Source organism: Vicia villosa, linkage group LG6 (assembly GCF_029867415.1).
Source record: "Vicia villosa cultivar HV-30 ecotype Madison, WI linkage group LG6, Vvil1.0, whole genome shotgun sequence".
NCBI classification, from domain to species: Eukaryota; Viridiplantae; Streptophyta; class Magnoliopsida; order Fabales; family Fabaceae; genus Vicia; species Vicia villosa.
Window position 1 is genome coordinate 67,759,883 of NC_081185.1, and position 25,263 is coordinate 67,785,145.

The 25,263-nt window shown below is 34.8% G+C and overlaps 1 protein-coding gene across 2 annotated transcripts; it reads left to right on the forward strand.

The window, feature by feature from the left end:
• Nucleotides 1-14,909: 14,909 nt before the first annotated feature.
• On the forward strand, nucleotides 14,910-20,631 carry LOC131611618 (equilibrative nucleotide transporter 3-like). Of its 2 annotated transcripts, XM_058883556.1 has the most exons (10): nucleotides 14,910-15,045; nucleotides 15,207-15,370; nucleotides 15,462-15,617; nucleotides 15,712-15,855; nucleotides 15,922-16,027; nucleotides 16,124-16,302; nucleotides 16,485-16,645; nucleotides 16,734-16,992; nucleotides 17,084-17,956; nucleotides 18,512-20,631. In XM_058883556.1, exons 2-9 carry the CDS (start codon nucleotides 15,221-15,223, stop codon nucleotides 17,195-17,197), a joined length of 1,269 nt encoding a protein of 422 aa, XP_058739539.1. In that variant the 5' UTR covers nucleotides 14,910-15,045; nucleotides 15,207-15,220; the 3' UTR covers nucleotides 17,198-17,956; nucleotides 18,512-20,631. The 2 variants fall into 2 exon arrangements, with proteins under 2 accessions (XP_058739539.1, XP_058739538.1); XM_058883555.1 differs by lacking the exon at nucleotides 14,910-15,045 and having other exon boundaries at nucleotides 15,110-15,370.
• The last annotated feature ends 4,632 nt before the right edge of the window (nucleotides 20,632-25,263 follow it).

A 25,263-nucleotide genomic window follows, 5' to 3' on the forward strand; every position in this document is an offset into this window, starting at 1 on the left:
GTGGTATGCATGTACCATGTTCGAGGGTGCTTTAGAGGGGGCTGACAATTCTGGGTCACTTGGTAGAACCCGTTGCTGAAATCTCCTTATCCATAGAAATACCCTTGGGAAGGACACCTGATCAGACTCCATGCAAGCCTTAAGCCAAAAATTGTGTGACTTGTGTGACTTGCGTGACTTGTGTGACTTGTTTGTGTTTGCTACTAACCTTCATTTCCTCGCAGGTTTTGTTGAGAGGACCTGTTTGTCCTTACTATCTCACACTATGACTAATGAACTGCATTCGCATGACATCATGACATCATGACATCATAAGCATAACATGATTTAACTAACCCTTTCAAGGATCTTAGGGATTTAGGGCGCACAATTTCAGGTGCTCTTATCAAGGACTGAATTCCTATCTAGGGGCAAGAGGATTTATTTTCCTCTGGCCACATATCTTCCAATTCATAGACTCAGTACCTAATCAAGGGGCAAGAGGATTTATTTTCCTCTGGCCACGTACCTTCCAGTTCGGAAGTATCCCGAATCAGAGGCGATGACCCACTCGATATGGTGAGCTTGATTCTCAAAGAAGGATGTTCAAAGACGAAATTCAGAATTCTTCGGACAAAGACGCGACTAAATCACTTCCTAATGTTGCTAACTAAATTTCCTATAGATCCTTGAAAGCATTGCATTTGCATTCATAACATCGCATAACAGGTTTCTTACAATAGGTCTCTCATCTTTCCTCGCTGTTTATTTCAGCATCATGGATCTCGAACAATCAGTTAAGGATCTCCAAGCTCAAAACACTGAGTTCCAAGCCTTGATTCTGAATTTGTCCAAGGGGCAAGAAGAGCTGAAAGCCATGCTGACTAAAAAGAAGAAGAAGAAGGGTAAGAAGACTCAGGTGAAAAAGCTTAGACCGATCTTGCAACTCAGGGATGCTGAAACCTCTGAAGACAGTGATGAGGATGAGCAAGATGATGATGTTAGTGTCAAAACCGATGCAAAAAGTAACCACGAGTCTGCCAAACTCTCTGAAGAAGAAGAGGATTATTACCATGAGGACGAACATCCCGATGACAAATACAAGATGTTAGAAGAGCGTCTGAGAAGCATGGAAATTCAGAAGATACCTGGGCTGGATTTTGAAGAGCTTGGACTTGTTCCTGGGGTCGTTATTCCTCCAAAATTCAAAACTCCCGCCTTTGCTAAGTATGATGGAGTCTCTTGTCCTAAAATACACTTGAGGTCTTATGTGAGGAAGATTCAGCCTCACACTGATGATAAGAGGCTCTGGATCCATTTCTTTCAGGAAAGCTTATCTGGAACTCAACTCGAATGGTACTATCAACTGGAAAGTACCAACATCCATACTTGGGAAGATTTAGTTGTTGCCTTCTATAAGCAATACCAATATAATTCCGATCTCGCACCAACTCGCATGCAACTACAAAGCATGTCTATGGGACCCAAGGAAAGTTTCAAGGAGTATGCTCAGAAATGGAGAGATCTAGCTGGAAGAGTCAAACCTTCCTTGGCCGACAGAGAGATGGTAGATATGTTCATGAATACACTGACTGGCCCTTTCTATAGTCATTTGCTGGGAAGTTCATCATCTGGATTCACTGAGCTTATACTGACTGGAGAACGTGTTGAAAGTGGTATCCGAAGCGGAAAAATTCAGGTGGCTACTTCTTCCGGTACTATAAAAAAGTCATACAATGGGAGGAATGAATCTGACACTGTTGGGGCAATTTTGGTCTCTAATCAAGCATCGATACAACAACAAAACAACCAACGTAAACAAAGCGCATCCAAAAGACAATTCACAAAGATCAACATGTCTTTGACTCAAGCGCTGCAACACTTGTTGAAAGCAGAGTTACTTATACAGATAGCTCCTCATCCAAATCCCAACACTTCCTCCCCTCGCTATAATCCCAACGCGAGGTGTGCATATCACTCCAATAGTCCTGGACATGACACTGACAACTGCTGGACATTGAAGAATAAGATCCAAGACATGATCGATGCCGGGGAAATCAAGTTCGATCCTCCTGCAACTCCTAACGTGATCACTGCTCCCATGCCTAATCACAACAAAAGTGCTAATACTGTGGATGGCTAGAAGGATGGACTTTAAGATCATTAGTTTTACTTTCAGTTGCAATTTTTTTTTTGTTTGTTTAAACATTCGACTTATAATAGACATTATCTGTTTTAATAATCATCATCAGTGCATTGCATATGTTTGTCTTGAGTAATTTATTTCGCTATCACTCATTTTAAATTATGTATTTACTTTGCATATGTTTTATGATACTCAATTCCTGCTAAAGCTGTAAGCCTTTTGAGGGAGGATGACGAAAACGATACCGCAACCTCATACCGTATGCTTTTGAACAGACTATGCTGACGATGTACAGGCATTGTTTCAATTCCTAAACAGTGGAGATATAAGGATGCTAATCCCTCGTCAACCCCTTTTGAGCCTAAGTTGTAGGAGTTTTCTTTCTTGTACTAATTAAAACCCTTGAATATAACCTGGGGCAGGGTAGTTCTCAGTTAATTTGTCTGTGCATTCTATCTTAAGAGAATCATTCAGTACACCTTTCAACAAGGGTTTCAATCACAAGCGTTCATCCGCACACATCAAAGAAGTGTTGGAGATGTCAATCAAAAGCCAATGATGGTTCATCAATCATTAAGCAAGGCAGTCAACATCTTTCACAAAAAAAAATGAAAAAACATATATACAAAAGCCTGCTAAGTCAAAAATAAAAAAGATGACTTAGGCAAAAATCAAGGCATCCCGCTGACTGTAAGCTCAAAAAAGACAGTTCAGGCAAAAGTTAGGGATATCAAAAAGATGAAAAAAGAAGTCAACAAATTCCTGAACAACACAATGTTGTGACTACCAAAAGGAAGAAGTGACTGTCATCTCAAAAGTTCTCTTTGCTTGTGAACCATCGTCATTATCAAAGGTGCAAATCCAAAAGTCTCTTGGAACCTGAATGCATAAGTTGAATTAACTGAGCTTAGGACTGAAGAACATCACGAAGAAGGGGATGGGTATAAATAAATTTTGAGCCATTATCCTTTGTTTCTTAAACCGTGAACCAAACCACGTTACAACCCTTGAAAGTCCTAATTGAAGCATGGTTAGTTCGAAAGCATACTGTTACCAAAAAGATATCCTGACTCCTTAAGGTTTACCACAAATGCCGAGTTAATATCACGTTTTTACAAACATCACATTGTTAAAAATACCACGTTTGTACAAACATCACATTGTTACAAATATCATGTTTTTACAAATATCACGCTTTTACATCTCTTGTTTTAATGATTTTCAAAAACTCAAGACAAACGTATGCATTGCATCTCATGAATTCATTATTAAACATATTCTGCTACATAATTTCAAATGTTAGCAACAGGAAGAATTTGCACAGGGTACAACTAATGACTGAAAGTTATCCCGACAGACAAGATTATTCCGAGAAGCAATGTCTCCTATGTATACAAGGGGCATGGCACACTTTGCCCAATCAATCTGGAACAATCAAGTCAAGATTCGAAGAATCTCTCAAATGCCAAACAGTCAAAGGCATACATCCCAATTGGGTTTCAAACTATTTCCCGATCAATTTGGGGCAATCAGGTCAAGATTTCGAGAATCTCTCAAGGATTCAAAAACAATCCAAGTAAATCTGAATCTACTTCCCAACCAACATGGGGCATTGTCATGGGCCGATAATTATGAGGGACATGATGCCCATAGTGCACATCTTATAAAATCCTCGCGAGGCGAATCGTTCCAAAGTCCCAACTAGCAGGGGCAAATCTATGCAAGTCCAGTTTGACATCTTGATCAATACTCAGTGGCGTGTCCTAATTAAATCCAGGAATGGTAGGTACTATAATACTTGGGGCAATGATCAAAGCATCCATGCGTTCCCGTAATTCCGATTTCACAAGATCATATCCCCACAGAGTAATCGTTAAGAAGATATCTTCAAACACTCTCGACAAAGACATGGCTCCCCAACAGAGTTTACATCTTCGACACTGCTGGTTCTCCAACACTTTGCTCTCTTCCAAATACTTTTGTCACCAATCAGGGTCCATCAAGTTACTGGTCATCCCCAAGCAGAAATTATAAATTCCCAGCTGAGCATCTCCAAAGCAAGATTAGACATCAAAATCACAAAGACATAGAGATTTATTTTCCCAATCAAGACAACATAAATCATGTTCACATATCATACACATAGTCATACATTGCATACATTACCTCATAATAAATTCATACATAACATACAAGTTTCTCATTTATTTTGAGAGACTCGTCACATAAATACATGCATCATGGCATTACATGCTGCTAACTTTGTCTTTCAGGTAAGTTCCAAAGCAGACGAGTATCATCAACAAATCATTCCAATCAGATATACATTCTGGAAGCTCGAACCCCGGACATTCTGAAAATTCCAATCAGATGAACATTCTGGAAGCGTGACCCCCAGACTTCTGAAACATTCCAATCAGATATACATTCCGGAAGCTCGAACCCCGGACATTCTGAAAGTTCCAATCAGATGAACATTCTGGAAGCGTGACCCCCAGACTTCTGAAACATTCCAATCAGATATACATTCCGGAAGCTCGAACCCCGGACATTCTGAAAATTCCAATCAGATGAACATTCTGGAAGCGTGACCCCCAGACTTGTGAAACATTCTTATAACTCCCATCTTTTGACACTCATTCAAGACACAATTCAGAAACAATCCAAGATCTAATTCAGTTACTACGAACGGTGCTGACACGATCAATCTCCAACAAATACTTCCCAGAGGATTCAGTCTAACGTACGACTCATCCTAAGTATATTCTTCAGATACGGTCTAACTACGACGTATTCTAATTCTCAGGTCTATCAAGTCGGATGGCATCTTGAAGCCCATCTCCGACAAAAGTCCCTACTTCCGCTAGGGCAAATTTCTTGGTATTCTAGTGTTCAATCATCTTCCACCTTCAGATACCAACTGGCATACAAACCACTCTACATCTTCAGGTTCAAGATAATTGAACAGGGGCAGCTGTCATACCCCAAAATTTGCCCATACTATTTCTCTTATACAAATGCCAATCAATACACAAAGCTCATAGACACACACTCCTATACAAGGAATCTTAAGGGTTTCTAAAAAGTCATAGAACACCTTCATACCATGAAAACTGAAGGAGTTATGAATTGATGAAAGTTGGGAAAATTTCAAGAAATCTAATTAAGTAAAACGGACTTTTTGGATAAAGGGGCCTAAATTTTGGATTTCAAGCAAACACATGATTCATAAAAGGCCCATAAACCATTCTATAACTATTCTTATTTATTTATTAGTTTTTTATTTTATTATGAATTTATTCATTTAAATATAAATAAAAAATGAAATAAATAAATAGTTATAGAATGAGTGCTCCATATTTGCTTCTTGGTACAGTCAACATAAAATCAAATCCAAAAGATACGTGAAATTTGGGGAGATTGGATTGTTGAAGACAAAAATTAGAAACTTTCAATATTTCCTCTAAATCAAATTCCAATCTTCTAATTGATGACGATTTGATTCATTATTCCTAACCTAATTCCTTGTAATATAAATAAAGAACGTGCTCATGTGGGGGGAAGAGGTTTTTTTTCGGCACAGAATCTCTATTCACGTTGCCAAAACCGTGAATTCAAGTGCTACTTGCAGACCAAGAATTCACTCGATTCAAGCAATTCTAAGGATTCAAACCGATCCCTCGACCTTCTCTGAATAATCCTGGACCATTGCAAGTTGATTTCGTTTCCAGAATCGCAGAGCCAGCGTCCACGGTTTGCAGTTTTTTTGTTTGAATTCAATTCCATGGACTCATGCATTGATAATCAATTTTGTTTGCATACTAACGTTTAATAAGATGTTCCTAACATATGTGCATAGTTTGATTGAATTTTAAAGGCCGGAATTGATCCGTGCCATCTTTAGGGTTCATATTCACAAATTTGGGGAAAATCCGATAGAAGCAATTTCATGTTCAATTAAGGACCTCATGGGATTCGCAAGGCCATATACGATCGATTTGTGCAATTTTATTGCGTTCATTGGCGTTTATTTGCAGGTTTGAGGAGAGAGGTCTATGGCCACGGTATAAAACCGTTGCTGTAGGTGTCTGTGTCTTCGCAAATGCCCAACGAGGAAGAAGAAGCAGTATGCGCATGGAGTTTTATTTCTGAGTCAATTGTTTTATATATTATGCTGTTTGTTGATTATCAAACAGAAATTAAGCATGGCGCGTGTGGCAAAGGGGAGCTTTGGAAAGCTTTAGCACCTGGGTTCGAGCCCCTCCGTCTACACAATTTTTTCAGTATTGTTATCTCATGATCCAATGCAACAAGCCATACGCGCCCATGATGCACCCTCAGCATGCCAACCACTAAATTATCATGGAGTTAGATCCAATGGCTCAGCAAGCGCACACCCACCATAGTCCTTCAAGGCTTGTCCACACCAGATCACAAGTTATGTTTTTCATAATTTTTTTTATCTCTAATTACGTGACCCTATTATTTATTTATATATATATATTTGTTTTGTTTATTTTATTTATATTTACTAATAAAATTTTATTTAGCTTTTAAAAAATCATTTTTTTTAATCATTATGTTATTTTAAAAATTATTTTATTTAAATTATTTTTATTTATATTTAATTATTTAATTACATTAAAAATTCATAAAAAAAATTTCTAAAAATTATTTTTCATTCAATTGTTGCCTCGATTTAATTAATTAGGTCGCAAGACCAATAATTAATTAAATCGATTTATCATTACACTCTATCTCAATCGTAACCAGGGTTGATAATACACTGAAAATCTTCTTCTTCTGTGCCTTTTCAGGGTTAGCAATATGATTAATCCCGACTACGCGCCTGATCCAAAATACGAAGTTAAGTACTCTGTTTAATTTAATTTAAGTTCTATTTGGTTTATTTATAGAATTAGGGTTTGTTCCGCCTTCATCTTTTTCTGCCTTGTTTTATTTCAGAGTTAATCTTAAAGGCGCCCTATCAACCATATCAGATCAAATCAGAGCTAAGTACCCATACCTATTTAATTTTTTTTTATATTTATTTATTCTTTATGTTAGGGTCAATCCTGTTCGCCTTTGAATTAGCCATACACTCACTATTTGTTTATTGGTTTGCATTTTCAGGGTTGTTGATCGCCACAGCTACGAGTTTGGTAACCCTAAACCCTAACCTTATATTTTCTGTTTATTATTACTTGTGTCAAACCCTATTAAGGGATCCGCTGGTTACAATTCCCCTCTCCTCCGCTGGTTTCATTTCCCCCCTTCCCATAATTGTTTATATACTGCGTGGTTAGTAATTTAGGGAGTGCAAATTTAAACTGGATTAGAGTCACTAATTACAAGATAAATTACTGAATTGAACCACGTGATTGTGGCACACACACTCTTTTGGGGTAACCTCTTTGTTGCTTGTTGCTTGTTGCCTGTTGCCTGTTGCCTGTTGCCTTTGTGTTTTTTTTGCAGAATAAGCCATGTCCCTCGAATTTGAGGATACCTCAGCCATGCTGCCTCGATAACTAAAGGTCATGCGACCCTAAATGATGCTGCCTTCGATACACTAATATGACCTCGACCCTCGGAAGTTGCCTACGAAAAAAGGCTGAGGTATCTTCTGGCTGCCTACGAATAAGGCTTATTCTGATCCTTACCTTAGACTACCTGCCCTCCTATGGCATGGGACAGTCTTATGGCAAAGGATATTTCGATGACCCTTCTACCTCCAAACGAAAGGCTTCCTGCCCTCTTATGGCAATGATTGACCCTTTCATTCTGAAAGGCTAAAAAGAGACCTATCATCTGAGTTTAAGGTAATTGCCCCTAATTGCCTTGCAATGCTCAATTTTCATATTCTTTCTCACAATTCTTCAAAAACTGGCTACGCTCATTTACGAGCTAAAGTCCACTTTTTTTTCTTTCATCTACTTTTTCTATAGACAAACGAGCAAGCAAAGCAATTAAGAGCCCATGGAAAACCATGGATGCAAAGGGTGCCTTACACCTTCCCTTTGCATAAATTACCCCCCGAACTTAGATTTCTTTAAAAAGGTTTTTTTTCTGTTTCTTTTTGCCTTTCCGAATTTGTTTGGATAAAATAAAAGTCGGTGGCGACTCATGCTTTACCGCGACATTTTCGATTATAAAAAGTCAGTTCACCGTATTACAAGGTGTCTCTAACTTCAACTCTATGGATTGTTTCTTTTGCTCCAATCATCCAGAATCATCGGAACACCTCTTCTTTCAATGTCAAGTTTCGAAAGCGGTATGGGAAAATATCTACACTTGGTTGGGAGATGACTTGGAGTTTACCTTGGACGAGTTCAAAAGTTTTGGTTACATCAAAGAAAAAGTGAGGAAATCCAACACTAGATTTAAATTAAACTCAATTTGGTTAGCTCTAATTTGGTGCATTTGGATAATGAGAAATGCCATTATTTTTGATAATGCTTCTTTTAGCTTTGAAGTGGTGATCTCTAACATTTTGTTCTTTTCTTGGAGATGGTTGTGTAATAGTGACTCTACTTCTAGGACTATTTTTTATGATTCGTACAAGTTACCTTTAAATTGTTTTAACTCTATTTAGAGTTCTTGTTGGAAGGGTTGCACCCCTAGTGTGATATCTTATATCATTGCTTATTAAAAAAAAGAACAAAAATAATAAAACAGAACAATAAAACATAGCGAATTTGTGATATGAAAATCAAACATCAAAATAACAACGACCATAAAACGTACTGAAAGAAATAGTATATCTGTATCATGGTTTATGGAGTTGTAGTTGCATATTCATAGACAGGAATTGAGAAATATTTTTGTATATAGTACATGAAGGCAAAATTGAATGCAAACATTTGCATCTGTGTCGAAATTGAAGAGTCTTCCATGAATTGTATACAAAATTCAAATTGTTGGAACATATACGTAGACCAATGAGAGTTACTCTTCCATGGATTGTATACAAAATTCAAATGGTTGGGTTTACCAACATAAACGTAGACCAATGAGAGTTAGAGGCATTAAGCACTACAAAAAATATGCTATTTAGCGGGGGGTTTATTTAAAATTTGCGGGGGTTATAGACCTCCGCAAAGTTATTTGCGGCAGTTTTTTGAAAATGCTGCAGATACGTGTGCCGTAGTTTATTTGCAGAGGTTTTAAGTAAACGCTGGTATTTTTTGCGGAGGTTAATTTGCGGGTGTTTAAACTTCCGTTTCTGTAGTTTATTTTGCGTAGGTTTTTAACCCCCGCAAAATCTATGTATTGCTATTACATAAATTCTCTTAATTTTTTTTAGGTATCAATTTTTTAAACTATTATGAAATAAAATTCTTCCAAGACAAACACTCATATTTATTCTTATATATCACAATTTTAAATGGAATTTGTAACAATAAAAAGTAGAATATAACATAAAATATTAAGATTTAACATAAGGAGAACAATGGAAATTTAAAACATTTGTTGTGGTATAAGATCTACAAGTCATGTTAGAAAGGAGAAATAGAAGAAAGAAATCATACACTAATCAAGTTAAACTATCATCGATAACCAACTTATATCAAACCTATAATAAAATAACGATACCAATGATAACAAAATGTTGTAAAAACACTACCCATTTGTACAAAACAACATGGTACAAAGGAAAATCAGTTGCACAAAATGAGAAGATTGATAATTTCATTTTGCAGCTGAACATGGTACAAAATATCAGCCTCTGATAGTTGAAACAACATCTTGGCTAAAGAACTCATAATCCCTTTGCTCTTGAAACCACCACTAGAATCACCTCAACTGGAAGACAGTTGACTTTTATAGAATATATGTACCATTCTCTTAATTCACTAATCCCCTGTATACTTCATAAGTATGAAAATGAATTTCATGACAGTTAACTCCCAATATTAATTTTCCCTTAAACACTAAAATACATGGCAATTAATTATCAGTATTTGGGAAGAGAACATAACAAATCAATATACACCAGTTTGGAGTATAGAAATTTGAATTTAAAAAATAGAAAATCCTCGCATAATATTAATAGACATGTAGATGCTCTTGATTCCCCAATTATCATAAAAAGCATTCATGATCAGATATAATTAAACAAGTGTTGATGCAGGGTGCTAGACCTATCTCATTAAATGAGAGAACAAGTAAAAATAAATAAGAGAAAAGAAACATGAAACTAGAGACAAAAAGGAAAATTATATGTACAATAAGTAGGGATCCTTACTCACAATAAGTGTACCCATAACTTCATAACCTTGTCGTCCCGCACACACTATTGCATGTAGCTTCACCACCACCTAAGGTATCTATCGCCATCTTGTTGGTTCCTTCTTCATCATTATCATTGCACTTGTACTACAACTAAATTAAAACCTATCACAATATTAAAAATTAAAACCTATCAATAATAAACCCCTTAAAAAACACACCAAAATACCAAAACAATAGAAGAGACACTCTAATACTACAAGAAAACTAAAAGGCACCAACAATAACTACTCCAAAAAAGACAAAACCCAATTCCTCGCACAAATCACAAAGGAACAACACACCCTGCTACTAATACAAAAAATAACAACAGAAAGGGAGAACTTAAATAGATAGTATGAAGTCTGTTGAAAGCATTCATGTTTGTTAGGAAACTGAGCTACTACCATTTTGTGGTTTCCTAACTCTAAACCCGTGGCTATAGTGGTATCAAATAAAAGTCAAAAACCTCAAAGAAAACATGAGCAATCAGAGCAGAAACGAACAACACCACACAACCAAAATCCCAACAACACTGAAGCTAACAACCATGCTAAGCTCCACACATACAATTCAAAGAAATGTAAGATAAACCAAAAAGCCCAAAGACAATATAGTCTATTTAGTTCACAAAAGAGCATGCTATACTCATGTACCAAACATTAAAATATGATGAAATTTGAATATTGTTATCCTAATATCTTATTGCAATGCAACTAAAGACAGTGCCCCTTAGATCAAAATGGACAGCGAATTGAAAGTATCAAAGAAATTCATCCTCAAACATAACAACAATTTATGTGCAATTCACCAACATAGCAAAAAAATAAGATGGGCTATATTATCCGCAAATCAACAGTGTATATATTATGGGATATATTATCTTCAACCAAAAACTCACTTAATAGTCTTAAAATGAAAAACTAAATTGAAATTTAAAAAGAATTACCTGGAAACCCCATCCAATGACACCAATATGCATGATCCCTTGACAGCGTCCGATAACAAATGAAACAATTCCCTTCCATCTTTCACAATGTACGTCAATAAATCCCCGGAAAATAATTTAAAAATTATGGTTAATTTTTAAAACAAATTAATACATTTTAAGAGACCAAAACCTCAATGTATTCCGTAAGGTAACCCTCTCTCCTACTTAAGGATAGATGTCTCAAAACAAAGAAACTATGGCAGACTAAGGTGCAGCGTTGTTGGCGGCACTGTTAGGTAAACTGTGAGTTTGAGTCAGTCTAGAGTAGCATATCTAGTTTATTTTGTTCTTGATGTCATTTTCACACCTCAAGTTATCTATAAACTTTTCCGCAGCTTGAACACAAAAATACTTCACACAATCATGAAAAATTACCCTTCCTTTCAAGTACTAATGCTTAAATTTACTTAAATAACAACCCATAACACAAAAAATAAAATAAAAAGCATTTGAAAGTTTTGAAGATGAAAATAAAACGAAGAATGTACCAGACAAAATTGAGGAATTTCTCATGTTGTTCCTTATTAAGCTCTTCCAACTTAGAAACTTTGTTAGTCTGCAAAAACAAATAGGTCAGTGTTTTAGACGTGAGTAATCGTTAAGAACGAATAAGAATGAGAGAAAGAGATCTTGAGTAAACAACTTCGGGTGCATTGGATTAGGAATTAGGGTTCCACAATTTCTTAAGTGAATTAGAATTTAGGATGGAGAGTTAGGGCTTTGCCGAAGGCTTGTGAGAGGAACGATTCGGAGATGCTTCGAGAATGTCCTCTCACGCGTGAAAGCGCCGCCCACAATCGTCACGATTGGGAATTGAAGCACCTCCCAATCCTATTACATAAGAGAACAAAACCCGCTCCAAACCTTTAGATCCAAAACTGTAAACTCTTGCTGCACCGAAAATAATTGAAACGTCAAAGAGTAAAATAAAATTCGAGGAAAATAGATTAATTTGAGTAAAAGAAATGAAGAAGTTTTGATTAAAGCGGATGGGTTTGTAGTGAGAATGAGAAGAAAAGCCCTGTGACGAGTTGAAATCTGAGGAGGAACTGAATAGATATCACATCTACTATCTACCCATTAATAAAAGATTGACCAAACTTCCAAAAATATCCTTCTCTTAAAATTTTTTTACACTACACTTTGGATATTTTAGTAATTAACAAATTCACTTTAGCTTTCAATCATCATTGGACACTTGGCAACCTCAAATCTTTTTCTCCCCAACACACATCTTCTCTCTCTTAATTCAAATTTCAAATTTCTTTCACATTTCATTTTCCCACACTTTTTTGCTTTCATTTTAATTTTTCTACATTTACTTATTATCACAAAAAATATTAATAATCTATTTTTTAATTTTAATAAAACTAAATATTTATTTATCTCACGGGTCACTATCAACACAATATTTAATTTATTTTAACCGACCATTGCACACTTTCTCTATCTTAATTAAAATTTTAATTTTATCTCACATTTTATCCCACACCTTCTTCCTTTCATTTTAATTTTTTTCTATTTAGTTATTATCCCTAAAAAATAATTTATTTTTTAATTTTAATAAAATAAAAAAATTTATTATCGGACGGGTCACTATCAACGCAATATTTATTTTATTTTAATATTGTTTTAACTTGAGAGGTAATATTCTTATTTTTATGACGGGCCACTATCAACACGATTCTTTTTTTTTTATGATTATTTAATACAATAAAATATATATCATAAAAATAATGAAATGAATGAGAAAATTAGAATCACTAAAATTTGCTATTTTTACGGGTCACTTTCACCATTATACATTTTTTATTTTAATCAACATAATATTTATAAATATTTATAATTATTAGTAATATTCGTAAATATTTGTAATGTTAGATAAATCCTATAAAAATTCATGCTTTCTTTACAAATGGAATCCTATAATTATCATAAGACCAATATCCATTTAAGATTATGTATTTTAGATGATGTACCATTGTTCATCATCTCACCAAATATATTGATTTTTTTTTTTTGTATTTAGAACATATTTTATCTATTCTATTTGTTTATTATCACTAAAAATACCAATTAATCTATTTTTTAATTTCAATAAAATTAAAAATGAACTTTATCAAAGAGAATAATACTACATAGTTATTCACGAAACTAATTTTTTATCTTACGAGTCACTATCAAATTATTACCATTATTTTCAAATGTCAATTTTTTTCTTCTTTTTCCATGTCACAAGTTTTTTTTAAATTATTTAATACGATTTAGTTTATCTAATAATTGTTTATTTTACCATGTGTATCTAAATACATCATATATCAAATTGTTTTTTGTTATAATATTTTGATTTCATAATTTTTCATTGTATTTTTTTAATAAATATGAGTTTTTCATATGTATATCTAAAAAATTATTTCGTCAATATTAAAATAAATTCACCCGTGCGGAAGCACGGGTCTCTGACTAGTTCTTTAAAAAATAAATAAAAATAGATAAATGAATAGTGAAATTTGAGTGGACACGAAAATGGAAAAAGGGAAAACCTATCGAAAAAGCTGGATAATATTTTTTATTTTTCGGCTTTTTATTAAAACCCTTTGGCTTATTAGTTTATTAGCTCTCATACCAAATTTTTAACTTAATACGAGGGGTATTTTAAATCCTCCGCTAAAAAAATCCCACTATCTAGAAGATTTTTTGTAGTGAAGGAAGTAATTATTATTCTAGGTAACAAATAGAGGACATGAATGCCCTTCAAAAAGCATTGTGTTAAATTTATCAAAAAGGACATTTTTAGGAGTTCATGAGTATATTATTTTCTTATATGGTAGATTGTTGGGTTTATCAACATATACGTTAACCAATGAGAGTTAATCTTCCATGGATTGTATACAAAATTCAAATGGTTGGGTTTACCAACATAAATGTAGACCAATGAGAGTTAGAGGCATTAGGAAAGTAATTATTATTTGAGGCAACAAATACATGACATGAATGCCCTTCAAAAAGTACTGTGTTAAATTTATCAAAAATGACATTTTGAAGAGTTCATTAGTATATTATTTTCTTATATGGTAGTTTTTTTTTAAAAAAAATATATCGTTAAAGATGGACGTTTAAACATAAAATTTTGTATTTGGAAAATTTATCTTTCATTAATTTAATTAATTTTAAAATTTTCTATTTGTTAAATAAATATTTTGTTATTTTTATATTTATATTTTTTTTTATAAAAATTTAATATCTATCTATAATTTATTCTAAAAGTACTAGTTAAATGTAATTTGGAAAAATTAAATGAATTAAGACCAAATTAAATCTAATTTATATTTAATTTTATTTTAACAAAAGATACATTTTTTGGAAAATATAATTAAATATGGCAATAATTGATTCTTTTATTTATAATATTTTTCTAAAAAAAAATCAAGGACGCTCATCTTATGGTAGGATAGGATTGGTTTTAGGTTTTATTTGTTTGTCTATAATTAGTTTATTTGCTGGATCTTTATAGATTGCATTGTACATTGTTTTGTTTTGGTATTAATCAAATTTGATTTTCGAAAAAGAAAATATTTTTCTAAAAATATTTTTTTTCCTTATAAATAGAGAAGGAGTAAGAAACGATAGAAAATTCTCTTCTCTTCCTTGCTTGAAACAGGTATATTTATTCATTCACCAAATATTGGTTATAAATATTTTTCTTTGTTTTTTCTTATAATCCATGACTTTTTCATAAAACATGTATTCGCAAAACATTCTTGTTTTTCTTTTCCGGTTATGGATATTTATTTCTCTTGTTCATTCATAAACATGTGACAGATCATTAGTTCAGCATGGCAATTTCGGTTGAAAATGTTGAGGCACCAAGAAAAATGCAGGGAAAATTTCAAGCAATGTTCATATGTTTTATCCTCGGACTTGGTTCCCTTATCGCATTGAACAACATGTGGACAATGGGAGATTATTACTACAAAATCTTCCCGGTAAGAATTTCATTATAATATTTATTCATATGTTTATGTGATTACGAGGTTATTAGTCTGACAAATGTTTTTTTAATTTTTATTATGAAAGAAATATCATCCTATCCTGGTATTCACTCTAGTTTATCAACCATTTGCACTTGTAACAACAATGATATTGGCGCATTATGAGTCAAAAATCAGTACCCGAATTCGGAACATAAGTGGATACACGCTATTCTTTGTCTGTTCTTTGTTCCAGATTGTCGTAAGTATATCTTAATTTTCACTTTATTTTTATATTGATTTTCTATCTATTTTGCTTTGTTCAACATATTATAACTAAGTGTTTGATTTTATAGTTAGATTTGGCTACATCAGGAGCAGGAGGAATCGGGCCTTTTATCGGTTTATGCGGACTTTTTTCTTTTTTTGGAATTGCTCATGCTTTTGTCCAAGGAGGCATCTCCGGAGACCTCTCCCTTATGATTCCTGAGTTCATTCAGGTTCGTCTTACTAATAAGTTTTTTTTATGAGTTATTGTCTAATCATACAAATTTGATGTTATGCAGTCTTTTATCGGCGGAATAACAGCCTCGGGAGCTATAGCTTGTGGTGTGAGACTTTTCACCAAATTCTTTTTTGAGAAATCTGACAACGGTCTTCGCAAAGGCGCTTGTATGTTACTATTCGTCCATATATTTATTTACTTCAACAATGCCTTTCTTTATTATAGACTTTATAAACTCCTCATTCGATTTATCGACTTTGCAGTGTTAAGCTTAGGCATCTCTACATTATTTCAGCTTTTGAGCATTGTCGCGTATGGAATTTACTTTCCAAAGTTATCTATAGTAAAATACTATCGTTCAAAGGCTGCTTTAGAAGGAGCTGAAACCGTTTCAGCTGATCTCGCTGCTGCTGGCATTCAAAATAACGAGACAAACCAACAGGTAATTTATTAAAACTTTAGTTTATACTCCATTTGGTCCTTTATATATATAGAAAATATGGACCAGATACATTGATTATTGAATGAATCTAAAAAGTGAACTTTATCTTATAATAAGGTTCGATCGTTAAGTTCAATATGTACGTTTCAATATACTGATAAGATTATGAACTTTGAGTGTAGGTTGGATTTGATGCTAATCTACAAGCACGGTTAAGCAATAAGACACTGTTTCTTCAAAACATCGACTTTGCAGCTACCTTATTCATGGTATATGTATTAACGCTATCGATTATGCCTGGATTTTTGTATGAAGATACTAGACCGCACAAACTTGGAACATGGTAATAATTTATTGTTTCGCTATTTATTTATGCTTCTAAGTTCCAAAGTGAATTTTGACAAGAAATATTTTGTGAATATAACGTCTAGGTATCCACTTGTTTTGATCACAATGTACAACATCATGGATCTAGTATCATCCTATATTCCCCTTATCAAAAGCTTGAAGATGGAATCTAGAAAAGGACTTTTGTTCACAACTATTTCTCGATTCCTTTTGATCCCTGCATTTTACTTTACAGCGAAACACGGTAGCCAAGGTTGGATGATTCTACTTGTATCATATTTGGGACTAACCAATGGTTATCTCACTGTTTGTGTGTATACAGTTGTACCTAAAGGATACAAGGTCAGTAACTATAATATACAAGTATTCGATATGATTATTATATGAAACTATAGAACACTAAATAACATTGTGTTTGTTTACGGTTTCGTAGGGTCCGGAACAGAATACGTTGGGTAATTTGCTTGCGTTGTGGCTTTTGAGTGGTATATTTGTCGGAGTTGCTCTTGGTTGGTTGTGGCTAATTGGAAAACCACAACATATCTAATTGGAAGCTTTTTATTTATAAGACAAATGATTGGATAATTCTTTAGCATTAGTAGTGTGAAATGAGGTTTTTGGTTATGTATTTGGTTTTGATGCTTGGATCAGTTTTGTATGATTCTGAGAATTGCTTTACGCAGAAACTATAGGTTATTTCTCAGCAACATCTGTAACACATCTTTTACAATGCTGTCTTAAATGAAATAAACTTATGAATAATGGCTATAGCCTATTCTTGCTTGGAAAGACAAGCCTATTCTTGCTAAAGGTATCCAAAAGAGCCTATGAGAGCTCATTCCAAAAAGGACATTTGGGTACGGTTAAGCCTAAGTTAGCCTAAGTCATCTGTGGTTGCTTATTTGATCTTGATAGATCTACATCAAAATCAAAACATTTTGATCTTGATAGATCAACCACAGATGAGTTTAACACATGCCATCTTTGAGGCCGTGTAGTACAGATTACAACATGAGGCCTGAAATTTGTCATGAGTAAACAGTGTCTAAGTAGGTTCTCATAAAATGTTCTTTGCGGTGAAACCGTAGTTAAATAGAGTGTATTTTTTTTGTCATGGTTAAACTGCAGTTAATTACACATGACCTCTAAAAACTTGAGACGACTCTTGTTGAATGCATGGAATCATTGACTACAAGAAATCCAATTTAAGTGTAGGGACATTTTGGAGTATTGAGATCATCATTTGCAGATATTGCAGTTTCAGGTGAAAGGGAAATCTAAGACAGTGGACTGTGGAAATCACTAAGTATCATCCTGTCATTGTCCTTCCATTTTGCACAAAGGGTGAAAAGAATAGTATACTTGTTTGTCTTGCTTCACCTATGATGGAAATAAAATTACCTGAGGCAGAATAGTACAAATGCTATAATCATTCACATTTTTCGGCTTCATTAATTTGTAAAGTCATCTGAAAACTAGGTTATGCTGCACACTCAAAATTTACATTGATATGCAAAAGCTTGCAGGCTCTTGTATCTACATTCTGAAGCATTTAAACATACCGATACATCACGAGTAGATAAGTTCTTAGACACATACATTATGTAACAAACACAGACTTTTTAGATTGCAAGTGTTTCTGATGTTTGAAACGTGTCCGGTGTTCTACAACATATTATCTTATTTTCTCAAATTAATTTTAGTATTGACATGTATTCATTGTTTCTTGGCCCTACATGCTTGTAGTTATGAAATGTCTGTATGATTCATTTGTGTCATCATTTTATTTTGGAACAAATGTAAGTTATAGTTAACAGACTCAAGGAGATCATTCCTGTTTTAATCTCTCCGTTTCAAACAGGTTTTATCCCGGGAAGAAATATCCATGAGAACATTGTGGTGGCTCAAGAGATGATTCATAGTATGCACCATATGCAAGGAAAAAAGGGGTTTTTTGCGACTAAAATGGATCTCACCAAATCCTATGATATGCACAAGCATTGCATTGCAGATTTAGTCGAAGCAGTTCCAACGAAGGTGCAGTATTACAAAGTCCGATATGGTTAACAGTAGAGGTGACTGGTGGATATCCAGAATTGCATTCACGCGGTGGTGCCTCCCTGAAATATCTTCTGTTTCGAGTGTATACAGAATGATGAGAGAAACTGAAGACCTGCCTGTGGATAATAGTAGAAATTAGAAGATAATTTGGAAGTTAAATATCCATGAAAGAGTCAAGACCTTTTTATGGTAGTTGCGCATGGCAGACTGCTCACGAATAAACTGTTGTTGAGTAACATTATCAGGAAAGGTCCATTGGAAGTTAAAGATGTATTCACTAAGTTTAGAGGTAAAAAGAGAGGAACGTCATGCTAGTTGTCATGCCAGACTTTGATGGTTCGGACATCACCGACAAGCCACTGTGAGTTGTCAAGAATGACACTAAATTCATCTTTCACACAACTCCAGATGGAAGAGAATATGTGATGATTTATGGCTTTACCGTTCCTGCAAGCTCTATTATTTAAAAACATGCTCCATTGTTCCCCATAGTGCCTTATATCCCACCAAAGCTTCAAGTTTGAAGCATCATTAAGGATCTTAAGGGACCTTAAACCAAGGCCACCTTCCTCATATTGCTTGTAAATTTTCTTCCATGAAATTGTGACTAGTTTTCTTTCAATAATGTCCTCACTCCAAGTGAATTTTTTTATCCATTTCTACAGGTCACTAAGCAAAGAAATGGACCATGACAAGAATGCACAGTAATGCTATGAGTCAATATACTTTGGATGACAGACTTGAGAACATAGAACTCTTGTTCTGATAAATTAGGAAAGACATTCAAGGGGTTGTGTGCAATGGAGATGCATCAGCCAGTGGTATATTGGTATCATCCAAGTTACTAAGGATGACTTGTTTAAGGCTGAAGAATGGGAGTTGTTTGGACAGTCTGTTCATGGTATAATGATCAGTAAATGCCATAGTTTGTGTGGTCTGCCTGAAGAGGGAATCTCCTCTTTTGGTGCAGAAGGATAAACACCTTACATCTCAAAGTCAGACAGGTGGTCTGAAACTTGCTTCTAAAGAAGCTCTTTGGTGTATGGTGACAGCTGCTGATTTTTCTACATTATTGATCAGCTGCTGAATTATGAGCTCACGTATCCCCTGTAAGGAGTTGTGCATGAAATACTATGGATGTTCCTCCAAAGCCGTAGTATATGTCATACACAGGTGTTTGAGATTAATGTCAGGTCTGATGTTGAAGCATCATCTCAAATGTGTGTTTTCAGCCAAGGTAGTATGTGTGACTCATAGAGAAGATTGTTGTGGATAAGATGGAATCCTTCCATGCTGATAACTTAGATTTGATCTTATCTGCAATGGGTTGCAAGTGACAGGATTGGATCAAATCTTGGTGTTAAACCTGATGAGTTTAGTTTTGGATTTCTCGTTTATTTATATGAACTTAAAGGGTTACAAGATAAGATAGATGAGTTAAAAGTTTTGATGACAGGTTTTGGTTACACAAAATACAATAAATGCTTCTATTCTAATTATTGAAGCTCAGAAGTTTGAGTCTTCTCATATCAACAAAGTTGACGAGTCTATAGGTTTTGGTGTTGTTAACACATGTGTTAGTATTGGACTATCAGACAAAACACACAGTATTCTCGATGAAATGAATGTTTTGGGAGGCTCGGTCGGTCTTGGGGTCTATGTACCGATCTTGAAGGCTTATTGCAAGGGGAATGGAACTGCGGAGGCTACTCTATTGGTGATGGAGATTTGTAGTTCAGGTCTTCAATTGGACTTGGAAACTTTTAATGCTCTGATAGAAACGTCCATGCTCGGTCAAGACTTTCAGTCGGTCTTCAAGGATTACTGATTTGAAAGGGAGTTAGTTGACTATAATGACAGGTTTGATGGAGAATAATCGACCTGAGTTGATGGAAATAAGGCCATTCTACAGAATTTGAGTCCCACCAACCAAATCATCAATGCTATCAAAGTGTTGGTCTTGAAGAGCATAAAATTTGTTAGCAACAAAATTTGAAAATATCCATTTGAATATGCCTTCAACTGTGCTTCTATTAAATTACACTATTAATGACTCAACACTAAATGCTATTGACATTTCCTGCAACATAAGTATATAACTCAGCATTATCACCAAAACATAATTGAACTTCCTACTACAATGATCTATACTTCAGCATCTGTAACCAATACAGAATTAACTCAGAGAGACTGAAAAAAATTTCTAACCAATATTTCCTGCACCAGAATTGTTAATTCATATTCAGATAAGAGATACCATATATGTACTAAGATGCCTCATACAACAGACCTAATAATTCTGTTATATATCCAAAGAATCATGCGGATTGTTCCACCGCCTTTCTGTCGAGCAACAAGTCGATGTCAATATTTTGCAACTGAACCAGGACCACGATGTAAATTTAATATCGTTTATGATCTTCTGCAAGTCTTCAGTTCATTCTCCAAAAATCATCTCATTTTTCCTGGTTATTTTGTAGAGTATCTTTGATTTGATCTATCCATCTATCATGCTAAAATTTGATTTTACCTCATTTTCCAAGCTTGCAAGCTATTTTATTCGCAAACCATCTCTCGACGTCATCATTATTTTCAATCGAATTAAATTCATTTACCATTAAATCTTTCCACTACAGAGTCTTTGCGGCCAACGATAATTTCAGTTTTATATGTGATTTTGGAATTAAGTGGCCCATACCTGAATTCTAGAAGCTCTTCCCAAATGGCATGAGAGTCATGCAGACAACATCATTTCCATATATTTAATAAAGCCATAGTAAATTCATCCACATTCTTCACAACAAGCCCACCTTTGTCTTTCCTCCTGCATATGTTGTCTCAAGATATTTTTGAAACCGCACAACTCCTTCTTGTTCCAACTTCCAAATAAAATGGTATCGTAAAAAAATTGAAGAATTTGAAATTAAATCCATTCAGGCTTTAGTTTCCGTCGCAATTCCATATACTTTCCTTAACCTCTTCTTTTGTAAATTGTTGGTTTATCAACATTATATCCTCATTACTTAAATGCTTGAATTCCACTCCGTCTAATGTTGGTCTTCTGCATATGCTTGATTTAAACCTGCCACGAATATGATTAAAGATATCCTCTTTTATCTCATCAACACCTTCTAGAATTCTTTGTCCTTGTGTAAAGATAGGATTTGGTTTCTCCTACGTCGATGTTTTAGTTTGTTCTGGAAAAATATTTTATTTGAGTCACCTTACTTGATCCACTTCACTCTAGATTTTTGTTTAATTATGCTTTCTTTGTTTGCGTTCCTAGGCCTTCATTATTGTGTCTAAATTGGCGGCTAGATCTTGTAAATCATTAAATTCTTTGACTGTTGGTTCCATATTTGCATCTACTCAACCAAACACTTCTATATTCCACCATTTTAATCTTTTTTAAGTAGCTTCAATTTCTCCTCAAGTACAAATGCCTTCCTTCAATTGTGAATGACTTCTAAGATTCTTCTACAAAGGGTTTGAATCCTTCATGAGTGAACCAACAATTTTGGACCATGAAAGGTTTGGAATTGGGACTCTAATTTACATAGGATCCTTTAGAGTTTAGAGCACACTAAGAAATGATGTGATATATCTCTTTTGCCTACAACCTGACCTCCTGATTTCCATGTCTCAATACACTTTTCTGAGAGGAGAATTTGATCCAATCTGCTTATCTCTTGACCGTCTTGACTAAACCAAGTAAATTTCTTTCCAATCAGAGGAATACCAACCCCAAACCCCTACGAAGATTTGTATCTACAACAAGGAATTTCATTCGAATTCCTCAAAAAGTATACTCTAATGCTATCATGTATATGATCAAACCAAATGTAATACTTATGTGTGAGTCCGATAGTAGCAAGTTTGTTTGCACAAGCATCCCTTCCCCGAATATATGAGAAACAATGAAGTGCATTGAATGAGTAAGATTAGTGCAATCCAGCCTTTAGGGTTTTAATTTCGAAGAGACAAGTGATAAGTTAGAAAAAGGTTGCACTACAAACAAACAATGGGATTCAAGCCAAAAATGGGACCCGTTGTGTTTAGCAGCAAGTTCCTCTGCCATCATAGCACCACAAAAGTCTGAAATGATGACATTATATTTGCCAATAAAGTTGGATAAACTGCCTACATGCTCACCCTTTGCATTTAGAAATATACCACCACAAGCTGCAAGAATGGAAGTACTTGCATCCATGCCATCAGAGTTACCCTTGATCCAACCAATTGGAGGAGGTTGCCATAAAATATCCAAGATTAACGGAGGAGCATTAGGAATGAGATTCATTGACTGACCTTTGATAATGGAAAATCCAAGCATATTTGTATTGGAATTAGGAGAGAAGGCTGCTAAAGATAAATTTCTGAGGATGATGTCTTTGCAAGAGTTCCAAGTGATATTAATGTCTTGGAACCTAGCTTGATTTTGAGTAAACCATATACCATTGATAATTTGAATAATGACTGCAACTATGATTGTCCTACAGCTCTTGGACCAGTCATGATTAATAATGTGCCAACATTTATCCAATGAGTTGATGATAGGGAAACCAATAAGAAGGGTAGTGAACCAATTCTATGGATGCTTAGAATAGACACAATCAAATAGAAGGTGTTCAAAAACTCACTTTGTTTTTGACAAAGGTCACACACAGAGGGAAGGAAGCAAGCACGAGTGATTAAATTATCATATGTAGGAAGCTTGTTTTGTATGTATCGCTAGAAAAGTAAGGATTTGGAAGGCGGGATACTAGAGTTCCACACATGCCTATGCCAATATACCTCATATTCATGCTTTGAAATGAAGTTATACTAGAGTTCTTGGGTATTTTTTCGGCTTTTTTGACGCATCTTTTTTGTTTTTTTATGTGCATTTTCATGGTGTCATCCGCTTTAGCAAACTTATCCATTATCACTTCCAACTCGTCGGAGATGGTGATTTTGGAATCATTTTCTTTCGGCGGCTCGAAATCATCAAAATGGAGCTTTTTCCAATGGTCAATTACTTCATCCATGCGTATCGGTGAATTCAACTTCATCTTTTTAGAAAGTATACAAGCACATGGAAGCCCGTATGTTTTTCTAATTGTGCACCCGCATTTAGAACTATCTGGACCCGTTGTCTCCGCCCGCTTTGCCTCATGAAACATAAAATTCAATCCCGAACGGGATATGTTGTAAATCAATTCCGAGAATAGATTTTAGCCCTTAAACCGGTGTTCCATAACCGTCTTGCTCCGACCGAAAGATGTTTGAATTTTATTGTGTTAATTTTAGAGTATCTGGTTCACGGTGTCCCATCCCCGACACAAATCCCCCTTGCTATCACCCAACCATCTCTTCAACGCCGCATGTGCGGATTCAACTCGGTTAGTTGTAGTGCAACCAAGATAGTAGATTCGACATAATGACAAAAAGTCTTAATAGAAATGCACAAAGACCTAAAGTGTACCAATTTCTCGGTATACAACTCTTCGATCTAAAATCTCCCTCCATGCGGCCATAATCTTATCCACCAAAACACCGGCTTTGATGACTTTACCGTTTTCATTCGGTCTATCTTTCGTGCCAACTGCGGGTTTGAGCTTACTTCTCACGTTGCATGTTATGTGATACCGGCAAAGTAATGCGGTCGATGTCGGGAAGACGGTATCGACCGCATTGATCAAAGCATTGTCTCGGTCGATAACAATGACACTTGGCATATTCTTTTGATCAACCAACAAAGACTTGCATATTCCCAAAGCCCATGTAAAGTTATCTTCTTTTTTACATTCCAAAAAAGCAAATCCAACCGGAAATGTCTTGTCCTTCGAGGTCACACTGTTTACCCAGAAATATGGTAAACAATCACTAGTTTCATTTTTAGAGGTTACTTCTACGGAATCAACTAGAATATTCCAGGACTAATTGCTTTTCTTTGTTGTTTATGTGAGTCTAATTTGCATTAAATGTAGTAATAACTTTAAAGTAAAAGAACAAACTGAAATTTAAAGCTTTAAAGTAAATAAAGACGATAAAATGCAATAAATGTGCACTGAAAGTAAAGCATAACGTAAATGATTGCATAAAATTAAATTGGTACGCATGCATACATTCCAAAGTTGCACTTGTTACTCATTTTACACAGAGATTGAGTTTGCTTGTGTTATGTAAAAAATGCGGACCCTCAACTATTCATCTGGAACTTGCTTAAATAGTAAAAATAAAATAACTACTACTAACGGTCGACTAATTACTAGCCAACACGCGTCCACTACATGCAACACCTTCGTCTGCGAATGCTCCACGTGTCCCTTAAAAACTGCTAAAAACCGTCACCTCCAACTTCTGATCACTTTCGACCTTGAATACAAACTTGGCAAAACGTGTAAGTCATTTGCATATCTTAGTCGAACGACCCTGGCAACCACACACTTTTAGTCAAACGATCTCGACTGAACAACACCTCCTAGTCGAACTGTCTCGACTAAAAATGTTTGATAGTTCTGCCCATGTTTTAAAGACTAGTTACCATTATTAGTAAGTCGAAATTCTTAG

Excerpts from the sequence above, each read along its gene's own strand:
- LOC131611618 (XM_058883556.1), top strand. The coding sequence starts at position 15,221 with ATGGCAATTTCGGTTGAAAATGTTGAGGCACCAAGAAAAATGCAGGGA. Across the intron at positions 16,028-16,123 it reads CGGTCTTCGCAAAGGCGCTT|TGTTAAGCTTAGGCATCTCT; the intron begins GTATGTTACTAT and ends TCGACTTTGCAG. Across the intron at positions 16,646-16,733 it reads CCGCACAAACTTGGAACATG|GTATCCACTTGTTTTGATCA; the intron begins GTAATAATTTAT and ends TATAACGTCTAG.